General features: G+C 36.3%; 1 protein-coding gene across 10 annotated transcripts in view; it reads right to left on the minus strand.

Moving 5' to 3' along the window:
* Positions 1-16512, minus strand: part of Lrp1b (low density lipoprotein-related protein 1B) — a 2058309-nt gene that overhangs the window by 374782 nt on the left and 1667015 nt on the right. The window contains exon 44 of one of the 10 annotated variants that reach the window (XM_011239217.3): positions 10265-12012. The exons of the other annotated variants lie outside the window; for them this stretch is intronic. Coding sequence (XP_011237519.1) covers positions 11923-12012 — 90 coding nt within the window. The 3' untranslated portion in view covers positions 10265-11922. Of the gene's footprint in view, positions 1-10264; positions 12013-16512 lie in introns of those variants that run through there. 10 annotated transcript variants of the gene reach the window in all.

The raw sequence follows: 16512 nt of genomic DNA on the forward strand, positions 1-16512 counted from the left end.
GTTATGAGTTGTATAAGTGAACTGAGCAAGCCACGGGAAGCAAGCCAGTAAGCAGCATTCCTCCATGGCTTCTGCGTACACTCGTGCCTCCAAGCTCCTACCTGTGTGAGTTCCTGCCCTGACTTCCTTCCGTGATGAACAGCAATGTGGAAGTGTAAGCGGAATAAACTCTTTCCTCCCCAATTTGCCCCTTGATCAGGATGTTTTGTGCAGGAATAGAAACTCGAATATATTTGTATATGATATAATATAATTTCATGTTAATAAATCTAGCTCTCTAGATGATATTATTTCCGATTAACGTAAGTGTATTTTTAAAATTTTACTCAACCAGCTTTATATTATGACCTGACATTCCCCATAAATTTGTTTATCTCAAATTAATCACCAAGACAAGTATTAAAAGTTTTCAACACGTGTTTAAATCACTTAGGCAAAGTCCTCTTGATAGGATTGAAGGCCTAAAATGGAAGCAAGCTGCATGACCCAGGACATGCTCTCTTCCCTCAGGAGAGAACAGGCAGATAGTACTTGTAGATCTACTCACCTTCCTGCCACATGAGGAGGCTAGCCACAAATTATCTCCCCAAGGAACAAAGCTACCCGTCTTGCATCTTTGACTTTCTAGATTTCAGACGAAAAGGAATAAAACTGTATTTTCTGGTAAATAATCTAACACCAGATATATTTGTTACAACAGCATTAAAAAACAAAACATACAAACAAAAAAAGACCAAACAAAATCTAGGACGGGTCTGCTTATTTACCTTTCAACTAGGAAGCTTAGTATACTGCTTTTCACCAACCAAGGTAAGGGCCTGAGCTGGCAAAGATGATGAGCTTCAGCTGCCCCAGTTTCCTGTAGAACACGGTGTGATCTGATGACCTTCCCTCCTTAAGGTCAGTCTACTCTTTTAGTTCTTGGAATAAATATTTGATGCTTCATCCCAAATGAATGGAGTTTTAGAATATATACTGGCATTTGTGCTTTGTGTCAAACCCGGGGTTCATTATGAATGGATTACAATCTCAATAGGGTTAACTACTATTATACAAATGTATTGTTTTACCACAGCAAACACAGGACTGTTTGGACAGGATAGAGATATTATTCACGAGTCTACTTGTTTTGAATAGATCATCCCTTAATATAAATGTAGCCATTTAGTTTACCTCCTTTTTTGCCCCCTGAATAAAGAGATTTTTTATTAGATATTTTCTTTATTTACATTTCAAATGTTATCCCCTTTCTTGGTTTCCCCTCTGAAAAACCCCCTTTCACCCCCCCCCCCTCCATGCTCACCAACCCACCCTTTCCTGCTTCCTGGCCCTGGCATCCCCCTACACTGTGGCATAGAACCTTCACAGGACCAAGAGCCTCTTCTACCATTGATGACCAACTAGGCCATCCTCTGCTACATAATGCAGCTGGAGCCATGAGTCCCATCAAGTGTACTCTTTGGTTGGTGGTTTAGTCCCTGGGAGCTCTGGGGGTACTGCTTAGTCCATATTTTTGTTCTTCCTATGGGGCTGCAAAACCCTTCAGCTCCTTCGGTCCTTTCTCTGGATTCTCCATTGGGGACCCTGTACTCAGTCCAAAGGTTGGCTTTGAGCATCCACCTCTTTATTTGTCAGGCACTGGTAGAGCCTTGCAGGAAACAGCTATATCAGGTTCCTGTCAGCAAGCACTTGTTGGCATCTACAATAGTGTCTGGGTTTGGTAACTGTATATGGGATGGGTCCCCAGGTGGGGCAGTCTCTGGATGGCCTTTCCTTCAGTCTTTGCTCCATTCTTTGTTCCTATATTTCCTTTAGATAGGAGCAATGCTGTATTAATTTTTTTCTTTTTCTTTTATTAGATATTTTCTTCATTTACATTTCAAATGCTATCCTTTTTCCTAGTTTCCTCTCTGAAAGTCCCCTATACCCCCAGTTTACCTTCTTCTAACATAGATATTCAAATGTATATTTTTTCAGTTTACTTAATTTTTTTGTTTGTTTATTTCTTCTGGCCTTGAACTTGCTTATGTAGACTGATAAGAGCTTGAATTTCTGACTCTTTTTATCCTACCTCCAGAGGGCTAAGATTCAGCATCTATCTCCACACTCAACTCTATTATTTCTTGACTTTTAATGACTATCCAGTATCGCAGCTAACACAATAACTTCATTGAATGTCAGTATTCTTTTTCTTTAATACTTAAAAATAAATTGAAAATATAACCATGCAATTGTAGGTAGATGGGCAGCTGTATTTCTATTACTGATTTGATTGTTTGGGATTTTGTTTTTCTTAGCTTCTGATATTCTCAATGTGCCATATGAAAATAAAGTATTTTATTTTAAATACATGTGCTCCTGAAACCATTTATTTCAGTTGCCTAAAGTTTTATTTCTTTCCACAAAAATGAAACAGTGTGTAACTTACCAGTATTCCCACAATGTCTTGGCTTCCAAGATAGTCAATGTAAGGTCATAAGCTTACATTGTTTATTTGTTTGTTATGTAAACTACTTATATCATAATAGTTTCCTTGGTAGATCTCTTTAGATTATAGGAATAATCTGAATAAATATAAAAAGAAATAAAGATATTGCTTGAAGATTAAATAGATTTAAGTTGGTATTTTCAATTGAAAACATAGCAAAACAAAACTATTAATTTGAAAAAAAAACTTGGCAACACATATTATTCAAAAATTCACTAGGTTGATTCAGATGTGAAATTTCATACGTTTCTCTCCTTTCCTTCATATCTTCTAATTTGTTTTATAAAGGAAATATTCTATGCACATTTTGAGCTGGCCTTACTTTCATTTTATTGCCCATAAGCATAGCCTGCATCAGCACAGTCAGTCGTCGGCCTTCATATCCCTTCTCTGTTTCTCATTGTATGTAAATTATGGCAGTGAGGCAGGCAGTATGAGCTGCTGTTCCTTTAAAAAAAATCTGTGTAAAATGACTAAAAGCTTTTAAAAATAAGAAATCAATACATGAGCATCTGTATCTCATGCTGATGGGAAACCAGTTATTTTCCAGGTGAATACACTCATGGCCCTGAAAATTGGTTGTTATTCTTATCTGGGAACACATCTCTTTTAAGAGAGTCCAGGTTCAGTAATGCTTTAATTTGCTAGACTAACCAAGCTGAACCATCACTGAAATGTATGTGGGCTTAAATCAAAAGGATTATGTTAGAAATAGACACCATTAACCCTAGTGCACTATCACTCCAGCCTGATGGAATAGGAAAGCCAGTGGCGTAAACTACAGGAAATTACCAGGGAATAGCTGAGGCCTTTGAAGCTGCTGAGCTCTGATGTTCTTATTTTAAAAAGCTACTTATTTTCACAGGAATATTTTATACATATTTATTTTTGTTTCTTCCTTGATTTATCCTTTGCCTCTGCAACAATTTCCTGAATACAGCAATATGTTATGCTTTGGAATATTTAATTTTGAAGATACAAACATGAGAAACAAATTGTCTTTTTAAAGTTTTTGTTATATGCATTCATATCTGTAATTTGCACCACTGCACACACACGTGTAGCCCCTTATCAATATATAGTTTTACTTCTGAAGATTTTCTCCAACTTACATTTTGATACAGGACTTCTTACCGAACCCTGAACTAACCAATTTTTTTTTTTTCGAGACAGGGTTTCTCTGTATATCCCTGGCTGTTCTGGAACTCACTCTGTAGACCAGACAGGCCTCGAACTCAGAAATCCACCTGCCCCTGCCTCCGGAGTGCTGGTATTAAAGGTGTGTGCCACCACAACTAGCTTGAACTAACCAATTTTGATAGATTGGCTTTACAGCAAGCCCCATTGATGCTTCTGTCTCAACTTCCCTAGTGCTAGGTTGACAGGCATGAAAATTGTGCCCAGATTGTATGGGCACTGAACATAGTACCTTATTCTTTTCTGGTGAGTACCCAATGACAGTCATCTTCCCATCATTCAAATTGTCTTTCCTTATATGCCAGTAATCCTATTTCAAAAGTAAGGGAAGCAACATGATTTATTATAACTGGAATTTATGTTGATTACAGGTTACATAGTTGCCTCCTCAAAATGTATACCATAATGGATTAGTCATATTTTATAGAAGAAAATAAAGAAGAGTAACAGTGTTCTCTAAGTATTAAGAATTATATTGTAGACCTTTGTTTTTACCATCCTGTCTCTATCTCCAATTCATGAGTATTAATTCTGCCCCAAATCCACTTCTTCCTGAAAAGAAATATGTTTTGGTTTATTTCTAAATCTAATTTCTTGGACTAAATAAACCAAGTTGTAGTATCAACTTACTATGTATTGTCTAGAATCTAACCTAACTTAAACATAACACAGTCACAAAAGCAAAAAATTAGAACTGAATTAGACCTTATTATTAAGGCTAGGTTAAAATTTTAAATGTTTATTTCATAATGATTAAATTATTATTCAAAAAAAATCAAATAGACATTTGAAGCCAGAGTCAGAATTTGAAATATCTAATCATCAGTATTCATGGGATTTTGTTTTGTTTTGTTTAACGTCATCTTTATTCTTACATGGACACCTTGGGAGTAAGATATAGTGGTGATTTCTTGGGTTGCTTTTTCTGTGTCATATCTGGAGAGTATTTGTTTAGCATCATAGAAATGTCAATGTGTACAAACAAAGAAACAAAAATAGTAAAAGTCTATTCACAACTCTCAAAGATGAAAAATAGACAACCCAACATAACAGGACTTCAGTCAGCCACAAACAGAAACAAGTCTATTCACAGTTACACCAGAAAATGCCAAGTGCTCAGATGATGGCAGAAACCTTTAATTTCTGGCAAGAGAAATATACTCACAGATTCAAGGGAGGAAATCATGCTAGAAGGATATGTATGTCAAGACACATAACAATTATGATAAACTCTAGCATTTGTAACAGTATGAATGAATCTGGGAGACATAAACATGGTAATAAAATATTCGTTACTAATGTCTGGGAGTGGGTATAGTGGTAGTAAATGTGGCCATGTTGCCCAAAGATATAGAATTTTAAATGGAAGGAACAAGATTCAGACATGTATTGTACAGTAATGTTAACTGTGTGTGTGTCGGGGGGACAGGATACATCAGTTTATTTTACTAAATGTACAATGTAGACACATCAAATTATCATTTTAACTCTGAGTTTAGACAGTTATTATTTTTAAAAAAGTCAATAAACTCCAAAGAGAATCAATGCTTAGTAGGAACTAAAGAAATCCACTAACATTTTGACTAGAGCATGAAACAATGTGATTGACAGTAAATTTCTCATGCAAAATAATAGAAACTCAATAGACATGGCATGAGATTTCCAATTGCAAATAGCAAACAACTGTGAACCTAATAACATAGAAGCTGACTCTACTGTGACTGTAGTAGGAGATGTGACCTTAATGTCAGCTAAATCGAGTCTGAAGGAAGATTTCTCATCTTGTGGAATAATAAGCAAAAGAAGCAGTGGTGGAATTCACGATTGCATCAGCCTGAATGATCTACAAAGAAGTAGACTGAACAGATCAAGAAAGGAAACCTTGTAAGGTAGCTGGACAGGCTAGCAGGCTCACCTAGCATTGTTACCCTTTCTTACAGTCAGGTTTCAACCATGACCATGTTAATAGAAAGGGAAGGATCATATTTGTCTTTCCTTTTGATTTAAAATACCAGATGCAGAGGAAGAGGTATCTGGGTGTGATGGTTTGTATATGCTTGGCCCAGGGAGTGGCACTACTAGGAGGTGTGACCTTGTTGGAGTAGGTGTGTTACTGTGAGGCCTGGTCTTTAAGACCCTCATTCTAGCTGCCTGGAAACCATTATCTGCTAGCAGCCTTCAGATGAAGATGTAGAACTCTTAGCTCCTTCTGCACCATGCCTGCCTCGATGCTGCAATGTTCCTGCCTTGATGATAAAGGACTGAACATCTGAACCTGTAAGCGGGCCCCAATTAAACAAATTAATTACATTGTTTTTATAAGAGTTGCCTTGGTCATGGTGTCTGTTCACAGAATTAAAACCCAAACTAAGTCACTTGGCTTTCCAGAGATCCATTAAGAGAAAATTAATTCCTATTGGCTAAATGAATAAAACATGATATCCTCTTCTTACCTATAGTGGAGACATGGCCTTTTGAACATGTCAGCACATACTGCACCTTCCTTTAACAGTTATTCCACTTGTGCCTGCCAATAACCCAGACAGGGGTCCATTACTTAGCAAAGCTGATTAGGCTGAAGACAGGACAAGCAAATGCGAGGATTCCTTTCCCCTTAGTGAGCTACTGCACTGTACTCCCAGGAGGCCCTCCTTTGTAGCAGCTGCTTTCAAATATTCACTGCTGATCCTGTTTCCTTTCTGTGAAAAGTCTTTTACCTTTACTTCTTTCTCTTCTCTTTGGGATACTTATCCCACTGCCCTCAAACCTCTTAGTACTTCTCTGAAGATTTTCTCTGCCCTTCTCCAGTTGCTGCCAGACAAGCTTTGCTTGTTATAACTAAAAAATACATGCATGCTTTCCTAAAAAAGCATGCATGTTTTCCTGTCTTCATCTTCTCCATACCTCCCTCCAAGAAGGTGCTAAAATTAAGTATTTGTATTCCTTATGAATAAAATGGACATTGAGCAATGCTCTCTGAAGCAAGAAGGAAATGGCATATGTGATGAGAATGCAACTTGGTTTGGGCTGTGCACAGACTCCTCTTCTGATAAAGTACATGGAAACCTAAAACCCTGATTTGCAAGGAGTTCACGTATTCTTTACCCTCAAATACTGTACTTAAGATATCCTATCCTGACCACAGTAAAACATTCCCTCGTGGGGGGTTATGGAACGCTTTAGATGTTTTATCTGATCCTGGTTTAATTTTGTTACCTGGTATCTATCTAGAAAATTGTCCATTTCATCCAGATTTCCAGTTTTGTTGAATATAGGATTTTTCAGTAGGATCTGATGATTTTTTTTTTTAATTTCCTGGTTTGTTTTTTTGTTTTTTTTGGTTTTTTGGTTTTTGTTGTTGTTGTTGTTGTTGTTGTTATATCTCCCTTTTCATTTCTGATTTTGTTAATTTGGATACTGTCTCTGTGCCCTCAGGTTAGTCTGGCTAAGGGTTTATCTACCTTGTTGATCTTAACTAAGAACTATCTCCTGATTTTGTTGATTCTTTGTATAGTTCTTTGTATAGTTTTTTTGTTTCCATTCAGTTAATTTCAGCCCTGAGTTTGTTTATTTCCTGTCATCTACTCATTTTGGGCATATTTGATTCTTTCTGTTCTAGTGCTTTCAGGTGTGCTGTAAAGCTGCCACTGTATGCTTTTTCCAGGTTCTTTTTGGAGGCACTCAGAGCTGAGTTTTCCTCTTAGAACTGCTTTCATTGTGTCCCATAAGTTTGGGTATGTTGTACCTTCATTTTCATTAAATTCTAAAAAGTCTTTAATTTCTTTATTTCTTCCTTGACCAAGTTATCTTTGAGTAGAGCACTGATCAGCTTCCATATATATGTGGGCTTTCTGTTGTTTTTGTTGTTATTGAAGACTAGCATTAGTATGTGGTGATCTTATAGGATGCATGGGATTTTTTTCAATCTTCCTGTATCTGTTAGAACTTGTTTTGTGACCGATTATATGGTCAGTATTGTAGAAGGTACCATGAGGTACTGAGAAAAAAGATATGTTCTTTTGTTTTAGGATGAAATGTCCTATAGATATCTGTTAAATCTATTTGGTTCAAAACTCGTGGTAGTTTCACCATGTCTCTCTTTAGTTTCTGTTTTCATGACCTGTCTATTGCTGAGAGTGGGGTGTTGAAGCTCCCACTATTATTGTGTGAGGTACAATGTGTGCTTTGAGCTTTAGTAAAGTTTCTTTTATGAATGTGGGTACCCTTGCATTTGGAGCATAGATGTTCGGAATTGAGAGTTCATCTTGGTAGATTTTTCCTTTGATGAATATGAAGTGTCCTTCCTTGCCTTTTTTTGATAACTTTTGGTTGAAAGTTGATTTTATTCGATATTAGAATGGCTACTTCAACTTAATTCTTAGGACCATTAGCTTGGAAAATTGTTTTCTAGCCTTTTACTCTGAGGGAGTATCTATCTTTGTTACTAAGGATCATTTCCTGTATACAGCAAAATGCTGGGTCCTGTTTAGATATCCAGTTTGTGTGGCTATCTTTTGTGTTTGTTGAAAGATTACTTTCTTGCTTTTTCTAGGAAATAGTTTCCCTCCTTATGTAGGAGTTTTCCATCTATTATCCTCTTTGTTGGGTTGGATTTGTGGAAAGATATTGTGTAAATTTATTTTTCTCATGGAATATCTTGGTTTCTCCGTCTATGGTAATTGAGAGTTTTGTGGGTATAGTAGCCTGGGCTGCCATTTGTGTTTTCTTAGGGTCTGTATGACATCTTCCGTGATCTCCTAGCTTTCATAGTTTCTGGTGAGCAGTCAGCTGTCAATCTCTTACAGCTGTCTTCTGAGAGGCTCTGACAGATCCTGACCAATACAGATTCAGAAGCTGGCAGCCAACCATGGCACTGAGCACAGGGACCCCAGTGGAGGAGTTAGGGGAAGGACTGAAGGAGCTGAAGGGGTCTTATCTGGCATCAATGGGAGGGGAGGCCCTTGGTACTGTGAAGGCTTAATGCCCCAGTGGAGAGGAATGCTAGAGTGGTGTGGAGGGAGGGTGTGGGTATGTGGGTGGGGGAGGGCCCTCATAGAAGCAGGGTAAGGGGGGATGAGAAGGGGGTTGGCAGAGGGGAAACTGGAAAAGGGGATAACATTTGAAATGTAATTAAATAAAATAAAAATAAATTTATTATACTAAAATATTCCCTTTTTGGGTACAGTTTTTATTGAAATGTTATTTCAGATCATATCTGAGTACAGAAGGTTGGGAATTGATCTCCTCTGAACTAGTTTGGATGCTTGTGCAGTAAGGCAAATTATGTCCTCTGAGTCAACTTTTATTGAGAATTTCTATTTATGTCTCCCTTGCTGTATATTAGTGTGGTTAAAATTTTCTTCACCTTTGGTAGGGACATGTACAGTAGAAAAGGAATATGTCACTCAAAAGACACCTATCCTGTTATGTTTCTAAGCAACAAAATAATTCTACAACCCTTAAAAGGGAACTGCAAACAGTAAGTAGAACGCTGAGTTCGTCACTCATGTGGTCCACTGTCACTCTTTACATTTTATTTCTTCCTGATGTATAGTATGGCTTTGTTTTGAATTCATGCTATTTTGTAATCGGTGTGTACTTTAGTTTCTCAATTAAGATGCCAAGAGTCCGGAAACCCCTGAGCAGGACCATGACAACTACTAACATTTATGGATCCTTTTTAAATTATTTGATCAATGACAATAGAAGCCCATGAAAGTAAGACCCTGTTTCCAATAGACTGTTAATACTTGCAATTTCAAAAGTGAGAAAATAGAGAAAAGTAATTGCCAGTGATTAAAAACAGGTTGGCCAATTCGGGAAGCAGTAGGGTCTCTATAATGGCACTAGAACTAGTGAAATGATGATGTTTCCCAGGCTGTGATGACACTAAAATGGACATTCTGTTTGTAAAATTGTTTTCCAATCTGTTATCAGAAGGAAGTACTTTCTGAGACTATCCTTGGTAAAATTACTCTGCCTGCCTTTTCTAATATTTTGACTTTCTTTTCTCTTCTGTCTGCCATTATAAATTCTGAGTGGACCTCATCCAAGAAAGAATAATGCTAACTTATAAATGATCTTTTTTTTTTCAAAAATATTTATAGAATCCAAAATATCTGGAGTCTTTTACAATGCCTTACTTACTTTTAAGAGCACAAATAGAATTTACTATATTCTTAATAACAAAAAGTATGTAAAAAAAAGTACTCTTTCTGAAAAACAAAACAAAACAAACAAACAAACAAACTGCTGGAGATGGTTCCATCGTATCAAGATCCATAGTCAGACATTCCAAAAACCAAACCCAAAAGACACCAACACGTGCTCTGCATTCAAAGGGGGCCTTTCCTTGAGCAAAATGACTGTCCACCTTTCTGATTGTCAACATTGTGAATGTCCTTTACCTCTGCACAGAAGCCCTTGATGCTAAGGAAGTCTCAATTTGGAAAGCTGAAACTGGAAAAACAAAAAAAAAAAAAAAAAAAAAAAAAAAAAGAAAAAAAAAGAAAAAATGCTATATTTCATGAAGCTTGGCTGGCCTTTGAATACTTAATTTCTTTCAAGTAATGCCAGCCCCATAAACACTGCTCATCAAGTTGATAGCAGCTGGATATTAAACCTGCTAACATTACCATAGATAAAACTGAAAAAAAAAAAAGAGTACAGCTGGTCTCTTCTTAGTTTAATTCTACAGTTATTTTAATGTAAGATTTTGAACTAAAAATATCATAGCCCTTCAACCAAGTATCATAGATAGTCAAAGAAGCTCCCACCGCTCTTGAAAAGCAAGGCAGAGCAGAGGTTTGGACAGACTAAAAAGCAGCACTGAAGTGTGGCCTTCAGAGACCCAAGGCACCGACTCTCAGAAGTGCTCCAAAGTACCTTTTAAGAGCATCACATGGGGTTTCTGTGGCATAACTATGGTTTCCATTATGTAAGAGGTAACAGACACAGGGTTTTTTTGTTTGTTTGATGTTTTCTGTTTTGTATCCATTGATTCTCCTGTTGAAATTAAAGTCAAAATGGATGTTCTTTCAACAAACAAGCACTCTATTTCTTTTGTATGGTCTATGAAGATGTCCATGCTTGTCATCTCATATGCTTGTGAAATTCCAGAAACAGAACAAAGATCACTAGCCATCAATTTACCATCTTAGTGGTTCTCTGTTAGGGAAGTACCATTCTTTCTATGGGTTTCAGGAAATGTTGATGATAGCTTTATTTGGCTCAGGCAAATGGAAATAGAAGCCAACGCTAGGCAATTTAATTGTCAAGGACCAGACATCTGGATGACCTTTATACAGTGAATTTTGAAAGATACAGATGAAATTTAAAATGTAAAAAAGGGTTAAAAATGTAAGACCACATTTCTAGCTATCTGAACCTAGAATTGAACTCAAAGTTATGTCCATACTAAGTCCTTTATAAAGATTCAATATAAACTTTTTTTAATTTACACTTTTCATAACTCCTGAAATAAATTTCCTTTACTTTCTGTTGGAAATTCTGAGGACCCCTGAGGGTTTTGAAAACCTACTGCTGGAAGCAGCAGTGTGCCTGTATTTAACATTCAATGTATCTCACACTCACAATTCTCTGTACATATGACAATATCTGATTATTCTTTCATGTTTGAATTTCTTATAGTTTGAGCATTTACATTGAAATATGTCTTGTTTATGATAAATTAATTTAAATATCTCTTCATATTATTAGTTATCAAATCAAATTTGGCTAGATTACCATCTAAAATAGACATTATACACAATTGAATTTTAGAGTACATACAGAATTGTTAAATACTTTATTATTAAAACATTGGACATATGTATTAAAGATTGTTGGAGCTAAATTAGCATTAATCATTAGAATTAGAAACATAAGAAGACAACTAGTGCTTACAGATATGGGGTTATTGAAGCAAAGCTGTTTGTTATGATCAATGGGAAAAAAAGTTTTTACTTCAGTGAAGTTTTAGTGAACTTTTTCCAAACCTTTACCCTTGACGTAATGTTTATCTTTGCTGTTGAGGTATGTTTCTCATATGCAGCAAAAGTGTCCTGTTATCATATCCATCCTGTAAATCCTTGTCTTTTCGTTGAGAATTCCAGGTTATTGGTATTGACAGAAATCAATGAACAATGTTAATTCCTGTTATTTTGTGGCAGTTGTATTGCTGCTTCTGCTGCTGCTGCTGCTGCTGCTGCTGCTGCTGTGTGTGTGTTTCACTTCTTCTAGTTATGCTGATTTGTAATTATCTTCTGTGTTTTCATGTGTGTGTATAACCTTCGTTTGGATTTTGCCTTCGAGGTCTTTCTGTAGGACTGTGTTTGTAGATAGATATTATTTAATTTTGAATTCATCATGAAATACATTATTTTCTCTATTTATGGTGATGAAAAGTTTTGCTGTGTATGGTGGTCTTATTGGGCATCTGTTGTTTCTTAAGAGTCTGCAGCATATCTGCTCAAACCCCTCTGGATTTTACCTTCTGAGATTTAGAGCTCCCATTGAGAAGTCAGGTGTAATTCTAATAGATCTGCCTTTAAATGTTACTTGATCTGTTTCCTTTGTCTACTTAAAATAAATTAGAGTTATCTAAGAAAAGGGAAACTCAATAGAAACAATGCATCCCTCAGGTTGATGTGTAGACAAGTTTCAGGGGGAGGGACATTTTCTTGATAAATAATTGATGTCAGCGGGCTAAGGCAACTGTGGGTAGTGATATCCTAGGGTAAGTGTTCTGGATTGTATAAAGATCAAACTAAGTAAGCCATGAAGAACAAACCATATGCAATGTTCCCCCATTGTCTCTGCTTCAGTTCCTACCTCCAGTTTCCCTCTTGAGTTTGCCTTGGTGATGGGCTGTAATCAAGACATGTGAGCCAAATAGATGTTTTCTTCCACAAAATTCATTTTAATTAGCATTTTTGTCACATCAGAAAGTAAACAGATGCATTTTTAACATTACAAAGATATTTTAAGGATGTAGTGTTTCTACTTAGCAATATTCTATGAGACAAGTTTGAGCAAAGGTTCTCAAAGAATCTCAGACATAAGAAACATCAGCAATTGTAATTTCTAGGAGCATCAACTTCTCTTTTTAAGGTTTTGAATCACTGAGGTAACAGATACCTTCCAAGAAATAATTAGCACGTACAGGGTAACTGCAGAGATGAAGGCTATAATCACACTGTCTCAGCCTCTGTCAGGCTTTGTTATTGCTTCAGAAACTGTAATGACAGCAGTGACAGGTACAGAACAGAAATCAAGATGGAGAATAAATTATTGTCTCTTTTCCTTTTGCCTTAATAAGTAGATTATCCAAGAGCATTCTGTTATCAGGGGAATTTTGCAATGTGTCACTAAGAGTACTATCCTCACTAAATACTTGAATAGTGTTGTTACCTGTCTCACTGTTGCGATAAAAATAGAAAGGCTCATACAATTATGAGATTTTTATTATTACAAGGCTCATTTAAACTGTATGGATGCAATTGAACTAGAGTCTGAGTTAATAATAGAATAATAAATCCTCAGTTCCACAGGATAAATTAATTATAATATGAGACTTGTTAATCTTCTAATAAAACTGAAAAACATCATTATTCTTAAGCCTCTGTTTTGACAAATATGGATTAGGAATAGAAGTTCTAATATTATAAAATAAGTTACTTATAACTATATATATACATATATGTGTATATATATATAAACATTTCAGCCAACTCTATACAGTCATAACATGGTTTTTAGTCAGAACAAAGCTACAAATTATAATAACCTAAAGATGCATCAAATCCATGAGTATGTGAAAGCCTTTAAAACTAATGCTATTTGACAATATATTCTCTGTTTAATTCTTGTGGATATTCAAGAGATAATACACTCCAAGCACATAGTACACAGAAAAAAAAGACATTTGGAAATTTAAGTTGTCAGAAAACTCACTTCTGAATATAAAAACCTATTCCCTAAGGTTTCAGATTTCAGGCACAAAAACCTTCAATACTCTCATTAAGACTATCTTATCAAATAGATTAGTCTATATTGTTTGCAATGAGATACCACCTAAGTTTCCAACAATCCCAGTACACTTTAGTCTCTCCTAATTGAAAAGTGGGCTGAAATATTTAAGCTCCTTTCTCATGCCTCAGCACTTGGAATTCTGACAGCATCAGTACCACAATTGTTTTTATCATATTTCATCAAGGAAAAGAAAGTGCAGATGTCTCCCGAAAGGATTTTCCCAAGTGTAGATGATACTTTCCTGACTTTCCTTTTCTTCTGCAAGGTCTCATAAGTTTTTTAACTGTATATATTCAATTTTACATCTTATTGATATATTATGACATTTCGAATATTTCATAAAGTCTTTAGATCTCGATAACAGTACTCATTGTGTTGCCAGGGTCCTGTCATTTTGAAAAACCCCTCCATTTGGATAAATAGTGATAATTTCTATAACGAATACAATTTGTTTTCCAAGTCTGATGTAAGCTCTTTTTCTCAGGTGTCTGCACTCCTTGGCATTTGTACAGATAAATCTCTAGATGTGTTTCCACACTCTTTCTTCTATGTCAGTCTTAGACCCAGCAACTGCATGAGCTCTCCTGCTGCTACCTCTGCTTAGTGAAGAACTTTTCTCCTCTACTACTGCCGTTCTTCTTGCCTATTCTACCATACCTTATATGAGCTTAAGACCCTCCTTAGGCCAGACTCCAGTCTTTAACCCACCTTATTTTTCTGGGACAAGCCTTTACCTATCCTTCCTGTCATTATCACACAGTCATTGTAATTTGGCTGTTCCTCTCATCTAGCCTTACTCCATTCTTCCACTCTGCAAAATGTCCATCCTAGGGGACCCACTGCACACCTCTGTCTCTCTTTTTATTGCCAATCTTTCTCAAACAGAAAAGCATTTGGAATCTGAAACCTACCTCAAAGAATGTCTCTACTTTACCTAGCACTTTGACTTTATTTGGCATGTTAATTATGTCAAGCTACCCTCCCTCATCCTCTCTATAGACAAGGAACATCTCTATGTATCAGCTCAGCACATACAAACATTCTTTGAGGGCAGAATAGGTATCATAACCTAATTGGTACTGTAACAGCTTCCAGCTGTGCTAATTACTTTTTTGTTAACTTGATACAAACTAGAGTCATCAACCTAAAAGAGGCAACCCCAATTGAGAAAATTATCTCATTGGACTGATCTTGAGGAAGTCTGTGGAGCATTTATTAGTGATTGATGTGGTATAAGAGCTAGTCTACTGTGGGTGATATGAGGTGGTCCTGTGTTCTATAGGAAGGTAGGATGATCAAGTCGGTAAGCAATCTTCTATGGATTCTTCTTCAGTTCAGCCTTTAAGTTGCTGCCTTTATAGAACAGAGTCTGTGAGATAATAAGCCCTTTCAAGTTGCTTTTAATGACAGTGTTTATCACAGCAGTAGAAAAAAAACCAACTAGGACATAAACCCTGAGTTCTAGTAGGATTATAAATGCAAGTCAAATGTTCTCCAAAAAATGGCGTATGATTTTTGGCTTTTGGAAGGAATGGGAAAGGTTGTTATGAAAGTACTAAAAGTGGTCAATTTGACAAAGCCAAACACTTTACTGAGAAAAAAAAAGCAAGAAAAATACAAGTTTATTATTCTACTTCTCATGAACCAAGGGGAAATATACTTCACAGAGTGATGAAGAAATTATATTCACATTCACATCATTTCTGTCAGTCACAAATATTAGAAAAAAAGTATCTTCAGAAAATTAGAGGACTGCTCTTACACGCTTCTACATGGAATTACAAAAGCATTCTGCAAGGTTTTTAATAATGGACCAAAGCAAATAGGATCAGGTTAAATATCTAGTGCTGACAACAACCATATGTCAGACTCCTCAGACTTGGCGAGTTTTCTGGGATTGATCTAAATCCTAGAAGAATCAAAAGTCCATGCTCTCTCCACTATCAGTCTGATGGGACACAAAGTGCAATGGCTAATCTTAGTTGACATCTTGACACATATGAGAATAAGAAAAGCTCACATGAGTAATTGCTTTTATCAAATTGCCATATGGGTGTGTTTGTGGGGCATGTTTTTATTGCTATTTGATAGGAGGGCCCACGTCTTCACTGCTGGTGGTTTGCCTCTTGGGCATATGATTCTGGATTATATGAGATGGCAGATCATGTGCTAGACAGAGCAAGTCAATAATGAGATTCCCTTCATGGTTGCTCTACACATCTAGATAACCTCCATGCTTGCCACTTCTGCTTCTATTTTAGTTCCTTCCTGGACTATCTCCATATTTCTACCTGGAAGTATAAGTTACAATAAACCCATGGGGGCTGAAGAGATGGCTCAGTGGTTAAGAATGCTGACTGATCTTCCAGAGGTCCTCAGCTCAATTCCCAGCAACCACATTTTGGCTCACAACCAACTGTAATCTGGTCTGCCCTCTTCTAGTGTTTTTGAAGACAGCAACAATATACTCACATATATAATATAAGTAAATCTTTAACAACAACAAAAATAAAACCATAGTGTTTATCACAGTAACAAAAGCAAACTAGATCAGGAAGCAGAGGCAGGTGGATTTCTGAGTTTAAGGCCAGCCTGAAAACAAACAAACAAACAAACAAACAAACAAATCAAACTAGAACATAGGTTAAAAGCAAACTAGAATATAGGTTAAAGATGTCAGCCTATTTTATACCTCTTAGATATGAGAAGGAAATATTCAATTATACTAGAATTTGCTGTATATATGAGATCCTCCCTAACTCTCTGTCTCTGTCTCTGTCTCTGTCTGTCTCTGT

Source organism: Mus musculus, chromosome 2 (assembly GCF_000001635.26).
Source record: "Mus musculus strain C57BL/6J chromosome 2, GRCm38.p6 C57BL/6J".
NCBI classification, from domain to species: Eukaryota; Metazoa; Chordata; class Mammalia; order Rodentia; family Muridae; genus Mus; species Mus musculus.